General features: G+C 39.0%; 1 protein-coding gene across 1 annotated transcript in view; it reads right to left on the bottom strand.

Moving 5' to 3' along the window:
• LOC138670910 (twist-related protein 2-like) overlaps nucleotides 1–18,475 on the bottom strand; it is an 87,618-nt gene extending 69,143 nt beyond the window's left edge. Inside the window, exon 1 of the mRNA XM_069758688.1 lies at nucleotides 17,690–18,475. Coding sequence (XP_069614789.1) covers nucleotides 17,729–18,217 — 489 coding nt within the window. The 5' untranslated portion in view covers nucleotides 18,218–18,475 and the 3' untranslated portion in view covers nucleotides 17,690–17,728. The remainder of the gene's footprint in view (nucleotides 1–17,689) is intronic.
• Nucleotides 18,476–18,768: the final 293 nt, after the last annotated feature.

Below are 18,768 nucleotides of genomic sequence, written 5' to 3'. Positions count from 1 at the left end.
TAGTCTCTTCTGACTTCTTTCATCTCTATTATTTGAGAGTAGTTGGGTGAGACTAGTTGGCATGGTATGTATATGGTTCTGTAGAGCAAAGTCTCTGGGACTCGGACATCTCTCCACAGGCTTTGTGCAGACAGCTTTCCTGCAGTCCTCCTGGATTATTATGGGATCCTATCATGAGATTCCTATAATGTCATGTTAAGATATTCATTTGTCATAACGGTTTTGCTCGGTTTATGTTACGTTCCTGCTCAAAGTGAGGCAACTCATTTCAGAAGGACTGTAAAGAGATGACAACACTTCACTTTATAAAAACTTAGTGTAAAATATTAGTTCTGATATGCAGGAAAAATATTAAAGATCAAGGTAGAAAGTAACCTTCAATAGAAGGAGATAAACCAGAAAGTAATAGGTGATCAGCATGCATGTTAGCACCCAGGCTCGGACTTGCCCATTGGGTAACAAGGGAATCCCCTGGTGGGCCCCTGTGTAGATCTGGGCCCTCAACCCCACTGTATGGGCAGTACTTGGCATAATTCACTTGATTCACTCTGTACACAAAAAGGCAGTATCTCATTAATCATTAACCCAACTACCAAGTATATTATTATATATAGATATAGGGGAATTTGTGAACGAGGGTAGTATAATATTTGTATGCAGGTGAAAAGTGGGCCCCCCCAAAGTCAATATTACTGGTGGGCCCTTGGCACCCCAGGCCGACACTGTTGGCACCATTCTATAATTGTGGGAGGAGGCATGAATGTTTAGATGACCCAGACAGTGTGTGAGATTAATTCTTGGGGTCCCACTGTTCAGCTACATGTAATATTATCTGATGTGTGCTCACAAATTTTGCACAAATAATAAACTGTCTAGTTTGATAAAAGCAATGTATCATCAATGAGAAAACTGCAAGATTACTAATTTATTTTTATTTTTATAAAAATCATGTTATGAAAAAAACATTGCTAACTTGAAAAGGAAAAAACTATCCATGCAACACAAAAATCTGGTTTAAATGACAGGTTATTTCTGGTGACAGCTTCCCTTTAAATAGATAAAGAGATGCTGCCTTTGTCAGTACATGTTGGATTAAGTCTTTGAAAAACTGCTCATGTAGAAGAGTGGGGAACCCTACTGCATAGAGGCCCACTAGGGGTTCACATACTCTCCTGTGGGCCAGTCTGAGCTTGGATCTAATGCCATAGTATGGTGTCCACCACTTTACCTTCAGTGACCTCCTTAGAGCAGAACATTCCTTGGTGTACGCAGTGACAAGTCTTAGGCTTAGTCAAGCGCCATTACTTCCATATTCTCTGGTTAGTATACAATCTTGTTGCAGACAGTATGTATGTACACTGTCTTTTATCGCATCATTGAGGCACAGGAGAAAAGCTTCTAGGTAGGAGGTACATGAACCAAGATCTCCAATGACTTCTAGAATAAAGAGGCCTAGCGGGAGCGAGCTTCAAGAGAAGGAAGGTTTTTGAGTATCATTGGATAAGATATCCAAATAAAGGCAACTCCAATACCGCAAGGAAGTCTTAGTCCTCGCTGATATCATCTTCTGACAAACCCTATAAGCAGAGGACCAGATAGCCACCAGAGAACAATATATATGTATGATATGGATAAATCACTTATAGTGCCAGCTTCTACCATGACTGACATAAAAATAAACTGGTCATTCTGGGAAATACATTCTGGGAGTTTGATTTCTGTAAAAGTGCCATTTCCTATAACATTCCTAGCACTAGCACAAGCCATTCTCCAAGTTAGCACTTTAGGATTGGGAGGCCACATCTCCTCCACCTGAGGGTAGCCTCAACCTCCCCTTATACGTCTACATCAAACTGCTTCAAAGGCATTGGAAGGCATGTGTGACTTCAACTTTCAGGAGGCTATTAACCACAGAGAGTAAGTAAAAAAAGCTGGGGATATCACATAAAAGAGCCGAAACTGTAAACATCTGCTGTGGGGGGGAAGCTGGGTCCTTCGCAAGACATTTCACGTCAAGTTAGAGAGGGATCTGCAGCATATACAACAGATGCCTTACACATTATTATCTGAGATCTCTGTAGAGTGCTTCATAGCGGACACTAAGCATTTTCATAAGCGTAATACATAATACGGTGCTGTGCAAATTAATTGGGACAAAGCAAAAAAATAAAATGTTATAATGCACTGTTACATACTAATTCTGAAAATTACCTTTTTCCACTGGCTAGTTGACCAAGATTTATTTATATATTAAAACTGGTTTGAATCACTGACTGGTAACCAACTTACGATTTTACTTAAAAAATGCTTTGTCCCAATTAATTTGCACAGCACTGTAACTACATAATGTTAAAAATAAAATGTTGGTATATAAACAATATTTAAAATAATAAGAAAGAGCCATTGTAAAGCATTACTCCACCTAGTAGAAAAATCCTCTAATACTTCATTGTCTTATCCTCTGATCTTTGTTATTCTATCCTTCCTGCACCCACATGGGCTCATCAGCTCCTAATAGCTGCATCCCTAATAGTCACGGTTCTTCCATCTGATTGGTGATAACCACAGTGCCTTAATTCACAGCTCTCCCTAACAAATTACAACAAATTATTTTTACAAAGAAAATCTATCTATCTATCTATCTATCTATCTATCTATCTATCTATCTATCTATCTATCTATCTATTTATCTATCTATCTATTTATCTATCATCTATCTATCCATCCCATATCTAGCTATATATCCCATATCTATCTATCTATCTATCTATCTATCTATTTATCTATCTATCTATCTATCTATCTATCTATCTATCTATCTATCTATCTATTTATCTATCATCTATCTATCCATCCCATATCTATCTATATATCCCATATCTATCTATCTATCTATCTATTTATCCCATATCTATCAATCTACCCCATATCTATATATCTATTTATCTATCTATCTATCTATCTATCTATCTATCTATCTATCTATCTATCTATCCCATATCTATCAATCTACCCCATATCTATCTATCTATCTATCTATCTATCTATCCATCCATCTATCTATCTGTCTTTCTATCTATCCCATAATTGGACAAAATTGGAACAGCATCTAATATTACCGCATTAACAATGGTCCAATGGCTTTCAATCATAAGAATAAAAAAGGAAAACAGCACTCAAAAATTAGAAAAAAGTGGACTTTAATGCCTGAACGGCATGGCAACGTTTCGGATGTGATATCCTTTTTCAAGCAATGAACATACAAGTGAGATACGCTTATATAGATAACACATATGTTCTTCATTAATAGATGATTGAACAATATTAAGAATTTATAAACATCAGTGCATTTATAATCAATAATCACAAAAAGTGCAAAAGTGCATTTTTAATACATTCATTACAAAATCACAGCACACTTACATATGTATTCCTTAATATGCGCTCGATCTTCGGCATCCTCCTAAAATATTCTTAATATTGTTCAATAATCTATTAATGAAGAACATATGTGTTCTCTATATAAGCGTATCTCACTTGTATGTTCTAATTTTTGAGTGCTGTTTTCCTTTTTTATTCCTATCTATCTATCTATCTATCTATCTATCTATCTATCTATCTATCATCTATCTATCTGATATCTATCTGGCTATCTAATCTATATATTTAAAAAACGCAAAAAGGAGGCATCACTCCAAAGTTGCATAACATAAAATACAGATTTTAATCAACGCATGTGATAGGCTCTGCCATTTTCAGCAGAAATTTCTCCAGACTCAATGAAGATTCTACCATATTGAACCAAAATGTTGCATGGCCTGATTACAATTTATTGTTTCAACATCTAACTTTGGAGTGCTGTCCTAATTTTTTTGGAGTTTTTATATGAAAGAGGTTTTTGTGACAACCCTAGAGGCTTTGCACCCATGAAAAAGTACTAATTTTATTCATCTATCTATCCATCTATCTATCCATTATCTATCTATCTATCTATCTATCTATAGATCTATCTATCTGTCTATCTCATATCTATCTCATATCTATTATCTATCTATGTATCTATCTATCTATTCAGGTAACTCGTGCTGTCCGTGCATATATTCTTTTGTCGGCTCATTTGGGACATATTTACACCTGGCAGATTTATAGCAGAAATTATGGGGCGCATTTGCCGGAGTCGTATTTGCAGATAGCCAGGTACATGCTGCAGAAACAACTCCATTCCCATGTAAATTCTGAATGGATTTTAAGTTGCTCAACCAATCTGCGGCATGTGATCTGCTTTTCCCTTTTAATTTTTGCTTATGACTGGCAATAGATCATTTGGGGATCCTGAAGAGGAGCCTGAGAGGAAAATAACTGCTCATTTATGATGTATGGGTCATCATACGACATTATTTAAATTTGTAGTGTTCAAATTCAAGATGAAAAATTAATACTTTTTTTTGTTTTCCTTTTTCTATACTGATTTTTTTTTTGGTAAGAATATGTACAAACACAACAGAATCTTATCATTTCCGGCCACAGCAGATTGTTCTCCTTTTATCCCTCTTTACCCACATTCAGGTATATGGCACAACAGTCATTTAATTCATTTATTAGACATTTTACCATCCTCTTTATTATTTTCTATCAATTTCAAATGTATTAAATGGGAATTAAATATATAATTATTTAAAATAATGAAATTAAAATAATCATTTTAGCCCCAGTTGTATTAATATTCATTTTAGACAATTATGACTCGAACTAAAGCATACAATTCTGAATTAATTTTGGGGTTTTATTTCCTTTGTATTTGGATCAACTGTTTATTTCTTATTTTTTTTTATTTTATGTAATTTGAGCACTACACTTCCTATCAACTCAGATTTCTTAACTAACACAAATCTTGTGTTTCTTGCAGTCCCTACAGCGTTGACCACATGCTTTCGTAGATTATCCTTTATGCTTTTGGTAAATTTTTTTTTAGAAGTCAATTGATTATAAAGTTAATATTGTTAATTTTCCTTAGGCTGCCATCACACTATCAGTATTTTACATCAGTATTTGTAGCCAAAACCAGGAGTGGAACAATCAGAGGAAAAGTATAACAGAAACATATTCACCACTTCTGCATTTATCACCCACTCCTGGTTTTGGCTTACACATACTGATGTAAAATACTGACCAAATACTGATAGTGTGACGGCAGCCTAATTCTTAAGCCTTTACATAAATTATATTTGATGCGTTTGGTGTTGACCAGTAATGAATGATTCTCTATAATACATTATTTAGAAGTGTCATCTGTTACTGGCACTGTAGTAACATGCTACTGTACTTATAATAGTGCCCGGAGGGTTTCTCTCCATCATTGGACCACTAAATTAATAGTATAATTATTTAACTATAGAAATAAACAATGTCTTCCATATATTCTGATTGCTGCTATACATTTCACTTTTATCCTTTGGGCACTGTAGAACAGGCCACAATGTATGAAATATAATTGAATTTACATAATCTAGTTAAGATGTTTACTTTTGTGAAAGTGACACCAGCAAAAGCGAATCTGGGAACAGCAAACTGCAATGTTACGACTAATCAGTCCATGTTTCCAGATTGCTCCATTCAGTAGAGATGTCACAAACCTGCCTGCTGTCTCTACATATCTACAGACCTGCCTGCTGTCTATACATATCTACAGACCTGCCTGCTGTCTCTACATATCTACAGACCTGCCTGCTGTCTATACACATCTACAGACCTGCCTGCTGTCTATACACATCTACAGACCTGCCTGCTGTCTCTACATATCTACAGACCTGCCTGCTGTCTATACACATCTACAGACCTGCCTGCTGTCTATACACATCTACAGACCTGCCTGCTGTCTATACACATCTACAGACCTGCCTGCTGTCTCTACATATCTACAGACCTGCCTGCTGTCTATACATATCTACAGACCTGCCTGCTGTCTCTACATATCTACAGACCTGCCTGCTGTCTATACACATCTACAGACCTGCCTGCTGTCTCTACATATCTACAGACCTGCCTGCTGTCTATACATATCTACAGACCTGCCTGCTGTCTCTACATATCTACAGACCTGCCTGCTGTCTATACACATCTACAGACCTGCCTGCTGTCTCTACATATCTACAGACCTGCCTGCTGTCTATACACATCTACAGACCTGCCTGCTGTCTCTACATATCTACAGACCTGCCTGCTGTCTATACACATCTACAGACCTGCCTGCTGTCTATACACATCTACAGACCTGCCTGCTGTCTATACACATCTACAGACCTGCCTGCTGTCTATACATATCTACAGACCTGCCTGCTGTCTATACATATCTACAGACCTGCCTGCTGTCTATACACATCTACAGACCTGCCTGCTGTCTATACATATCTACAGACCTGCCTGCTGTCTATACATATCTATAGACCTGCCTGCTGTCTCTACATATCTACAGACCTGCCTGCTGTCTATACATATCTACAGACCTGCCTGCTGTCTATACACATCTACAGACCTGCCTGCTGTCTATACACATCTACAGACCTGCCTGCTGTCTCTACATATCTACAGACCTGCCTGCTGTCTATACACATCTACAGACCTGCCTGCTGCCTATACACATCTACAGACCTGCCTGCTGTCTATACACATCTACAGACCTGCCTGCTGCCTATACACATCTACAGACCTGCCTGCTGTCTATACACATCTACAGACCTGCCTGCTGTCTATACACATCTACAGACCTGCCTGCTGTCTATACATATCTACAGACCTGCCTGCTGTCTCTACATATCTACAGACCTGCCTGCTGTCTATACACATCTACAGACCTGCCTGCTGTCTATACATATCTATAGACCTGCCTGCTGTCTATATACATATACAGACCTGCCTGCTGCCTATACATATCTATAGACCTGCCTGCTGTCTATACACATCTACAGACCTGCCTGCTGTCTATACACATCTATAGACCTGCCTGCTGTCTATAAATATCTATAGACCTGCCTGCTGTCTATACACATCTACAGACCTGCCTGCTGTCTATACATATCTACAGACCTGCCTGCTGTCTATACATATCTACAGACCTGCCTGCTGTCTATACATATCTACAGACCTGCCTGCTGTCTATACATATCTACAGACCTGCCTGCTGTCTATACACATCTACAGAGCTGCCTGCTGTCTATACACATATACAGACCTGCCTGCTGCCTATACATATCTACAGACCTGCCTGCTGTCTATACACATCTACAGACCTGCCTGCTGTCTATACATATCTACAGACCTGCCTGCTGTCTATACACATCTACAGGCCTGCCTGCTGTCTCTACATATCTACAGACCTGCCTGCTGTGTATACATATCTATAGACCTGCCTGCTGCCTATTCACATCTACAGACCTGCCTGCTGTCTATACATATCTACAGACCTGCCTGCTGTCTATACACATCTATAGACCTGCCTGCTGTCTCTACATATCTACAGACCTGCCTGCTGTCTATACATATCTATAGACCTGCCTGCTGCCTATTCACATCTACAGACCTGCCTGCTGTCTATACATATCTACAGACCTGCCTGCTGCCTATACATATCTACAGACCTGCCTGCTGTCTATACACATCTACAGACCTGCCTGCTGTCTATACATATCTACAGACCTGCCTGCTGTCTATACACATCTACAGACCTGCCTGCTGTCTCTACATATCTACAGACCTGCCTGCTGTCTATACATATCTACAGACCTGCCTGCTGCCTATTCACATCTACAGACCTGCCTGCTGTCTATACATATCTACAGACCTGCCTGCTGTCTATACACATCTACAGACCTGCCTGCTGTCTATACATATCTATAGACCTGCCTGTTGTCTATACACATCTACAGACCTGCCTGCTGTCTATACACATCTACAGACCTGCCTGCTATCTATACACATCTACAGACCTGCCTGCTGTCTATACATATCTACAGACCTGCCTGCTGTCTATACACATCTACAGACCTGCCTGCTGTCTCTACATATCTACAGACCTGCCTGCTGTCTATACACATCTACAGACCTGCCTGCTGTCTATACACATCTACAGACCTGCCTGCTGTCTATACATATCTACAGACCTGCCTGCTGTCTATACACATCTATAGACCTGCCTGCTGTCTCTACATATCTACAGACCTGCCTGCTGTCTATACATATCTATAGACCTGCCTGCTGCCTATTCACATCTACAGACCTGCCTGCTGCCTATTCACATCTACAGACCTGCCTGCTGCCTATACACATCTACAGACCTGCCTGCTGTCTATACATATCTATAGACCTGCCTGTTGTCTATACACATCTACAGACCTGCCTGATGTCTATACATATCTACAGACCTGCCTGTTGTCTATACATATCTACAGACCTGCCTGCTGTCTCTACATATCTACAGACCTGCCTGCTGTCTATACATATCTACAGACCTGCCTGATGTCTATACATATCTACAGACCTGCCTGCTGTCTATACATATCTACAGACCTGCCTGCTGTCTATACATATCTATAGACCTGCCTGTTGTCTATACACATCTACAGACCTGCCTGATGTCTATACATATCTACAGACCTGCCTGATGTCTATACATATCTACAGACCTGCCTGCTGTCTATACATATCTATAGACCTGCCTGTTGTCTATACACATCTACAGACCTGCCTGCTGTCTATACACATCTACAGACCTGCCTGCTGTCTATACATATCTACAGACCTGCCTGCTGTCTATACACATCTACAGACCTGCCTGCTGTCTATACACATCTACAGACCTGCCTGCTGTCTATACATATCTACAGACCTGCCTGCTGTCTATACACATCTACAGACCTGCCTGCTGTCTATACACATCTACAGACCTGCCTGCTGTCTATACATATCTACAGACCTGCCTGCTGTCTATACACATCTATAGACCTGCCTTCTGTCTCTACATATCTACAGACCTGCCTGCTGTCTATACATATCTATAGACCTGCCTGCTGCCTATTCACATCTACAGACCTGCCTGCTGCCTATTCACATCTACAGACCTGCCTGCTGTCTATATATATCTACAGACCTGCCTGCTGCCTTTACATGTCTACAGACCTGCCTGATGTCTATACATATCTATAGACCTGCCTGCTGCCTATTCACATCTACAGACCTGCCTGCTGTCTATACATATCTATAGACCTGCCTGCTGCCTATACATATCTACAGACCTGCCTGCTGTCTATACACATCTACAGACCTGCCTGCTGCCTATACACATCTACAGACCTGCCTGCTGTCTATACATATCTACAGACCTGCCTGCTGTCTATACACATCTACAGACCTGCCTGCTGTCTATACACATCTACAGACCTGCCTGCTGTCTATACATATCTACAGACCTGCCTGCTGTCTATACACATCTATAGACCTGCCTTCTGTCTCTACATATCTACAGACCTGCCTGCTGTCTATACATATCTATAGACCTGCCTGCTGCCTATTCACATCTACAGACCTGCCTGCTGCCTATTCACATCTACAGACCTGCCTGCTGTCTATATATATCTACAGACCTGCCTGCTGCCTTTACATGTCTACAGACCTGCCTGATGTCTATACATATCTATAGACCTGCCTGCTGCCTATTCACATCTACAGACCTGCCTGCTGTCTATACATATCTATAGACCTGCCTGCTGCCTATACATATCTACAGACCTGCCTGCTGTCTATACACATCTACAGACCTGCCTGCTGCCTATACACATCTACAGACCTGCCTGCTGTCTATACATATCTACAGACCTGCCTGCTGTCTATACACATCTACAGACCTGCCTGCTGTCTATACACATCTACAGACCTGCCTGCTGTCTATACATATCTACAGACCTGCCTGCTGTTTATACACATCTACAGACCTGCCTGCTGTCTATACATATCTACAGACCTGCCTGCTGTCTATACATATCTATAGACCTGCCTGCTGCCTATTCACATCTGCAGACCTGCCTGCTGTCTATACACATCTACAGACCTGCCTGCTGTTTATACACATCTACAGACCTGCCTGCTGCCTATACACATCTACAGACCTGCCTGCTGCCTATTCACATCTACAGACCTGCCTGCTGCCTATACACATCTACAGACCTGCCTGCTGTCTATACATATCTATAGACCTGCCTGCTGTCTATACACATCTACAGACCTGCCTGATGTCTATACATATCTACAGACCTGCCTGCTGTCTCTACACATCTACAGACCTGCCTGCTGTCTATACACATCTACAGACCTGCCTGCTGCCTATACATATCTACAGGCCTGCCTGCTGTCTATACACATCTACAGACCTGCCTGCTGCCTATACACATCTACAGACCTGCCTGCTGTCTATACATATCTATAGACCTGCCTGTTGTCTATACACATCTACAGACCTGCCTGCTGTCTATACATATCTATAGACCTGCCTGTTGTCTATACATATCTACAGACCTGCCTGCTGTCTATACACATCTACAGACCTGCCTGATGTCTATACATATCTACAGACCAGCCTGTTGTCTATACACATCTACAGACCTGCCTGCTGTCTATACACATCTACAGACCTGCCTGCTGTCTATACATATCTACAGACCTGCCTGCTGTCTATACATATCTATAGACCTCAGCAAAGTGAATGACAGCATCCAATCCAGGTGAAGTATAAAAAGTCTTTTATTGTGCCATATGCATTTGGCACAATAAAGGACTTTTATACTTCACCTGGATTGGATGCTGTCCTTCACTTTGCTGTGGCATGTACTTTTCTATTTGGGTCCAGTGGAACTAGGACAGGCATCCCTATATCAGTTGTGCTATTTTTGAATATCTATAGACCTGTCTGCTGCTGTCTGCTGAAAGGCAAATACAAAAACCATCATGTGTTGTGGATCCTGTACACTCTTTTTTTCCTCTGTTTTATATTTAGCAAAGAATTTTGCATTTACTCAGCATAGAGATCAGGATGTGTCCTCACAACACGACGCATTTCAGAGCTTCCCAGGAGATTGTTGACACTGACAGGGGTTAAGGTTACTATATCTAGCCTAGCGTCATATTGTGAATTTACACAAGACACTGCCAGAGTCATCTGATCCCGATGCATGCAGTCTGTAGTCACTGATGTAAAACAGGAAAGATTCCTAAATGCAATATTCATGAAAAGCCTGAACTAGTCATAAAGAACTGATTATCTATCTATCTATCTATCTATCTATCTATCTATCTATCTATCTATCTATCTATTATCTATCTATCTATCTATCTATCTATCTATCTATCTATCTATCTATTATCTATCTATCTATCTATCTATCTATGCCTCTATCTATCTATCTATCTATCTATCTATCTATCTATTATCTATCTATCTATCTATCTATCTATTATCTATCTATCTATTATCTATCTATGCCTCTATCTATCTACTATTTATGTATTATCTATCTATCTTTCTATCTACAGTTAGTAGCCATCTACAGTATCTATCTTTCTATCTGTCTAGAAAAGTAGGTGCAATAGAAAAAATAGGGTGCAAGTCCTCAGAGGCACAACCAGTAGTGATGAGCGAGTGTGCTCGTTATGCGAGATTTCCGAGCATGCTCTGGTGTTCTCTGAGTATTTTGAGCGTGCTCGTAGATTATGTTTGAGTCACCGCAGCTGCATGATTTGCAGCTGTGAGAGAACCTGAACTCATGCAGGGATTGCCTGTCTGTTAGAGAATCCCCCATGTGTTCAGGTTGTCTAGCAGCAGCAAATCATGCAGCTGCGGGGACACAAACATAATCTACGAGCACGCCGAAATACTCGTAGGACACAAGAGCATGCTCGGAAATCTCGCGTAACGAGCACACTCGCTCATCACTAACAACCAATCCTCCAATATATCCCAAAAAATCGAGGCAGCACTCCAATGTGGAAAGGTAGAAAACTATTTAATGGCACATAATGGCAATAGCTACGTTTCAGTCCAACTGAGGACCTTTCTTAAGGCTTGTGAAAGGTCCTCAGTTGGACTAAAACATTGCCATTATGGGCTGTTAAATATTTTCAACATTAGAGTGCTGCATCGGGTTTTTGGGGATATCAGTCTATCTATTTATTATCTACCGTATCTATTTCTATCTATCTAATCTATCTCATATATATATTATCTATCTATCTCATATCTATCTATATATCTATTTTCTATCTGTCTATGACCTAGCTATCTATCTATTTATTATCTATCTATTATCTATCTATTATCTATCTATAGATATAGCTATCTATCTATTATCTATCTATCATCTATTGATCTATTATCTATCCATCATCTGTCTGTCTATCTATCTATCTATCTATCATTATCTATCTATCTATCTATCTATCTATCTATCTATCTATCTATCTATCTATCTATCTATCTATCTATCATTATCTATCTATCTATCTATCTATCTATCTATCTATCTATCTAATCTATCTTATATATATATATTTATATATATATATCATCTATCTATATATCTATTATCTATCTATGACCTAGCTATCGATCTATTTATTATCTATCTATTATCTATCTATCTATCATCTATTATCTATCTATCTATCTATCTATCTTCTATGTTATGTTTATCTATGATTTATTTATAATATCTCTCTAATTAGATATAGACATTACTCTTCTCGACACTCACATTTTTTACACGGGATCTACCCTTTAGAACTGACATATTTCATATTTGGATTACAAGACGAAGCACCTGCATACTAATAGAAGGAGCATAAGGAAGGAAGTATCTGGACTGAAAATAATCACACAGTAATAAGACATTTTTTTCTTAGAAAATCTATAGCAATAATCATATTTTATGTGATAGACTATATGCAGTGAACAGCATTCACCAGCCTACAATATACGTGGCTGCATCCATCCATGTGTATAAACTCTGCCAGGTGCTAGCTATCGTTTCCAGTAGATTTTTTTGTAGTATATTTCCAGTAAATAGTTAGTAATGGGTGTGGGTAAAAGGCAATGGCATGTGTCGTTTGCCTCAGTCATAGTATTGATAAAGAAGCTGTTCAGCGAACATGTGGTTAATTGACAGATGTGAAGCATGTTATACTGGGATTCACCGTGCGATCCTTTACCTCCATGAGACACCTTTGTTTTATCTGTACCGAGCAGACAGCAAGTGACGCCATCGAAAAAGGACCTAACTAATGGACCCTACTAAAACTTTGCATTAGAAATAAAAATAAAAGTTGAAAAATTGAACCAAAGAACAATAACGGGGATAGAAGAGAGGAAGGAGAGACAACGAGGAGAATATAAAGCACAACATTGTGAGGTCAAGAGCAAGGCTGATGACCGTCTATGTATTATTGTCATCCTTGAGACACGCAGACATCCCTTAAGATTTTTATAAGACTGCAATCAAGAAACCTTAGCTTCAAATCAAAGTCTGTCTCTCCAGTTATATCTTCTTACATTGGCTGTGACCCTAAAGTTTTCCATTGCAAAACTCCACAAATCTACTAATGTTCCCATCCAGTATTTCACATGATCAGTGCAGGAAGATGAAAACCGATCTATACAGGAAAGACAAAAAAGCCCCATAAATAGAGTGAACTCCTCTGTGTAAATCAGCGAAAAGGAGGAACACTAATCCTCATAACAGGCCGTATGTCATGGCCAGGTTTTCACTGTCTATTGCCAGATTTTGTGAGTACAAGCGCAGACGCCTGAGCAGAGCACTGGGCAGGATCCCTATAGATCTGAAGGCTGACTTGCCTTGACAGCTGATAAGGCAGTATGACCGGCCACTGTTTAGCAGTTGTATGTCTACAATTGATCACTTTGTGGCTGAAATTTGGATTTTTAACCCATTGCATTTTAAAAAATGGCCGCCGATACTAAGAATTTGCTGTAAAGCAATTATATAGGTTAAAAGGATCATTTTTAATAGGCGCTATAGAGTGAAATTTCTTAATAAAGACATTTATGGGTCTTAGATAAGGATAAAGCCTTTGTATATCATTTACTATACCCATGTATGATTGTGTTAACTTTATCCGGGGGGGTGCAATGGCTGGCAAGGCATGTGGCCAGATGCCGGGTGGTAAGAAGTGCGCTAACAAGTAACTTTTCCCCAGGTGATGGCGAGCCTCGCACTAGACTCATAGTATATTTGTTCCACATGGACACTTCTAATGTCAATTTGTCTAATGCAACATTGGCGATTTGGACAATATTGAGTTTCATTATTCATTTTTTTTACTATATTTACTAAATGAAAAAAAAAAAATTAAAAACATAAAGTCTAAAAAGTTGCATTCAGTAAAAAAAAAAATAGAGGAGCTTCCCAACGCATTTCACAGCCTCTCGCTCTTCCGTCCGGCAGAAGATTGACAGTCCCTGACATCTTATACACAGAGCGTTATTCCCTGCGCTTCCTGGAGCTAAAAAAAAATAAAATAAAAAAATAAATAACAGCCTGTAGCTCATTTGCTCCGTGATTTGCTAAAGGTCCCAACAGGAGCAGACAGGTCAAGTGTTAATTAAACAAACATGACTCTGACATTTGTCTCTGCAGATGAATGTGTCTAATAAAACCCCTTCCCCATGGTGAACTCAGAATAATAGACCCCCTTCATCACAACTTATGCTAGTGGAAACAGGATTAGACAAATGTGAGCGTAGAAGAGGTGCTGGGTTTACTTATTATAGGAAAAAGAATAATTGAATGCATATATTTATGTCGAATTCAAGCTAATTAACCCTTTTACTAATATAGGTATAAAAAGTTATAATAATAGCATAAAGGAAACAATATTAGTATCATTTATAGCTAGTGGCGGTGCTAGAAATAATTGTGATATTATTATTATTATTATTATTATTATTATTATTATTAATAATAATAATAATATTATTGTACTATAAGTAATGACAGTAGTACTTTTTATGCAACACAGTGATAGTTGCATTAAATGTATTATACCTAAGAATCCTAATTTATAATACTTTTTGGGAGAATAAGTAGTAATAATGGTCATAATAGTATTAGCATAGTGCAGATATTATTAACATCTGGAGTGATAATAATGGTAGCATTAACGGAAGACATATAACTGGAGTTGTTATTATTGTTATTTTAGTTGTTTTTTTTATTGTAACGCTAGTAGATATGGCAAAATTGGATTTGTTGCAATATTGAAAGGTCCAGCTACTATTAACAGTAGTGTCAATTGTTACAAAATTAGAACTATACTTTGGCAGGAAGTATAAATAACACATATTAATTATTATAGTCAAAGTTCTAGAAAAGAATTGATGCAATAGAAGTAGTATTACAAGTATTTATGATAGCATTTAGTACAATTTATGATACATTTAGTATTTGTGAAAGTAATAGAATTTGGGTGTCAGTAATACTATGAAAGATATTATTATTATTATTATTATTATTATTATTATTTTGCCATATTAATTAACTAATGATAACAATTATTATTAATAATAATAATGATAATAATATAACGGTTCTTCTTAGTAAACATAGTGTTAGTAATGGTTTGGTTGTGATAGTATGTTACCAGTAGTTTTTGTAGTAGTATTGAAAGTATGTTATCACTTAGTATTATTATTATAATCATTAAGAAAATGAATAGTGGGGGAAGCAATATTAAAGATGCATATATTATTATGCTCATCATTATTAGTAGCAGTGGTATTCCATTAAGTAATTCGTTTTAGTGTTGGGGGTGTACTAAGATAGAATTATATTGTGTTTGTTTATTTTCAATTTTTACATCTATATCTAATATGTCTAAATATTATATCAACCCTTTCCCTTTTTTTATATTTCGCTGCCAGTTGATTTGTTATTGTTTATAGATCTGCTGCATGTACACTGAGCTGCTAACATAACATATGGTAAATGTCTCCAGAAGGGTCTGTATGACACCTGCCCTGGTTGCAGCATGTGGCACGGTCGTGGGTAATGACAAGCCATGTCTATTTTGCCTTGGAACACTTTGACTTGAATTCCACCGCCTCCGATTCCTAACGGTTTATGATACGACTTCAGGGAATATAAACGCTTTATTACTTACTGAGTGCATATGATAGGATACTGAAGTGATGACTTTAGCATATGAAGCCATGATGTAAGCCCAGTCAGATTATGTAGTACAGCTATATCCGACATCGTGGTGCTGTGCAGCCCCCCATGTGTTCAGCGACAAAAACTCATGTATATTTTACACAATCCCAAATGCATAAAACAAGGAAACAAGCTCTGTCCTACAAAACATGCAAGCCGAAGAGTTTTCTCTACAGATGAAGTCTTTGTGCTTTGATATCGGTCTTGTCAACACAAAATAAATAATCCATGTTCTACAGATGTGAGCCGCACAGATCGGTGCTCCACTTGACATGAGCTCTGAGATCTCTGGAGGTTTCGTTAAGTTGCTGTAAAGACTTCTGGAATAGTTAGGTGAGTCTGAACACAAAATGCACACTTCTTGATGGACTTTGTAACATTTACAGTTAGGACAATAAAATTATTTAATAAGTAAAATAAATGGTACACTGGTCCAAAATATCGAAAAGGGGGCTTCTTATTTAAGATGTGTCGCTTCAGATTGGATATCATTTTTTACATATCTGATAAGTGGATTATCTGGATTATATGGATGTCAAGAAGTAAATTTTATTGAACGTTCATTATTGAGAGATGTGGTTTGGATGTATCACTGTGCAATGTATGGCTTTAATGTAGGGAGGATGTGTAGTAAGAATTTGTTGTACCTAAAGGTCATTTTTACATCTCATTGGACTTCACACTTGAGAAATCGCTTGCACATGGAACATATATTATTTCACATGGTTGGAATAGTAATGAACATAATAAACATTACTATATTGCTTAGTCAACCATTCCAACGAGTCACGTCTGGTTAGTGGGCTGTGGACAGTGTGCTGTGCACCTTGCCTAGAGCTAAGTGTGGTGAAAGCGTTACTGGTTGTACAATTCAATCAGCCTGGATAATGTAATGAAGGAAGTGCGTGTTCCTACTTTCCGCACAGGAGACATGATTAGCCATGAAAAGTGATAATGTGGCCTAGGTCAGCCTAACCGTGATATTGTCTAATTTACAACAGGAGTGCATGTCGTCCCTTCTGTTTAGCTGCAAGTTCATATGGCAAAGGTAATAGTGACATGTGCTCCTGCAAGACTGAGAGAGCTGCTAGGAAGGTTGTATATCACTATCCTTAGGTGGGCTTGACACAGCTGGAGAGTGCGGATACTAACAGTGGGATATTATATATGCTTTTTAACAGCAATATTTAAAGAATTAGTTTAGATTGTATGGCATCTGGAGTATTTGGAGTCACGAGAAAGCCATATGTACGTCTGTTGTTCTTTCAATTCATGATATGCTATCTGCTAAGACAATTCCTAGAAGATCCAAAGTAATCATCTTAAACATCCAGATGACCAGAATTATTCCTCTTCCTGGTAATATATATCTAATGCCAATGACTTCATATAAATATGTGACATGCTTTCTGGTAGTCACGTACCTTCTTACACAGCAGACAAGAGAGGCATCATTGGTGGGTTCAGTGGGATGCAGACATGGACCAAGCACCTTCCATTCTCCACACAGAGAAGGCGTAGCTGAGTCTTTCATGGGCAAGGTAGTTACAACTGGCAATCTTGTGGTCCAGCTCATCGCTCTGCAACACCTGGTACAGGAAATCAATATAGCGTGAAGCCAGCTTCAGGGTCTGTATTTTGCTTAGCTTATCAGATGGCAACGTAGGAATGATTTTTCTGAGCTCTGCAAAAGCATCATTTAGGGATTGTGTACGCTGCCGCTCTCTCACGTTGGCAATGATTCTCTGTGTGTGTACATCCTCAAACGTATCTAATTGGGGGCTCCTTTTGTTACGCTTGCATGGAGGTGAAAGAGGTACCCTCCCTTCACCACCTTTGCCTACCAGAACGGTGCGCTTACGTATGGCCTTCTGCTGTTGGCGCTCAGCCTCTTCTTCACTGGTTACCAGGCTGCCTTCAGGGGAGTCAGGGCATGTTCCTTCTTCTTTCATCTTGTATGCACTGGTCCCTTCTGCCTCAGCCCTATTTGTGTTCCTCCCCCAGGAGCCAACAAGGGGATGCTGTCTTATTGTTGCCAGGACCTTTTAAAGCGGTAGAAGCAACAGTATGTATTCAATACGGAACAAAAATGTGGAAGGGTAGGTGGCAGTGCCAGCAAGATTGGTAGTCAGTTGTACCTCCCAGCTGCCTCACACAGAGTGTGTGCTCCTGAACTTAGCAGGCTTCCTGAATAATTCTCCAATCCTTCCCTCTTTTCTTTCACTCCTCATTTTTGGACGCTAAGGAGGGATTTCTCAAGAATTTGGCCTGGTGCTTCTTCTGATTGGATCGCCCTAACTGAATAACTTGGGAGGAGGGATCCTTGACTTCTAACTTCTTCCTTGATTTTAAATAGCTCCTTTACCCACCCTCCCTCTCTCCTTTCCTTCAGTCAAAACCAATCCATCATGGAAAGGTAGTATAAACGTTGCTGGACATTATGGGTTCCAGATTTTAGCCCTGCAGGCACAGATGCACAGTGAACGGAAGGCTGAAGCAGACT

The sequence above is a fragment of the Ranitomeya imitator genome, chromosome 3 (assembly GCF_032444005.1).
Source record: "Ranitomeya imitator isolate aRanImi1 chromosome 3, aRanImi1.pri, whole genome shotgun sequence".
Lineage (NCBI taxonomy): Eukaryota > Metazoa > Chordata > Amphibia > Anura > Dendrobatidae > Ranitomeya > Ranitomeya imitator.
Note: the sequence above shows the minus strand (reverse complement) of the source record. Positions and strands in the feature narration are given on the sequence as shown.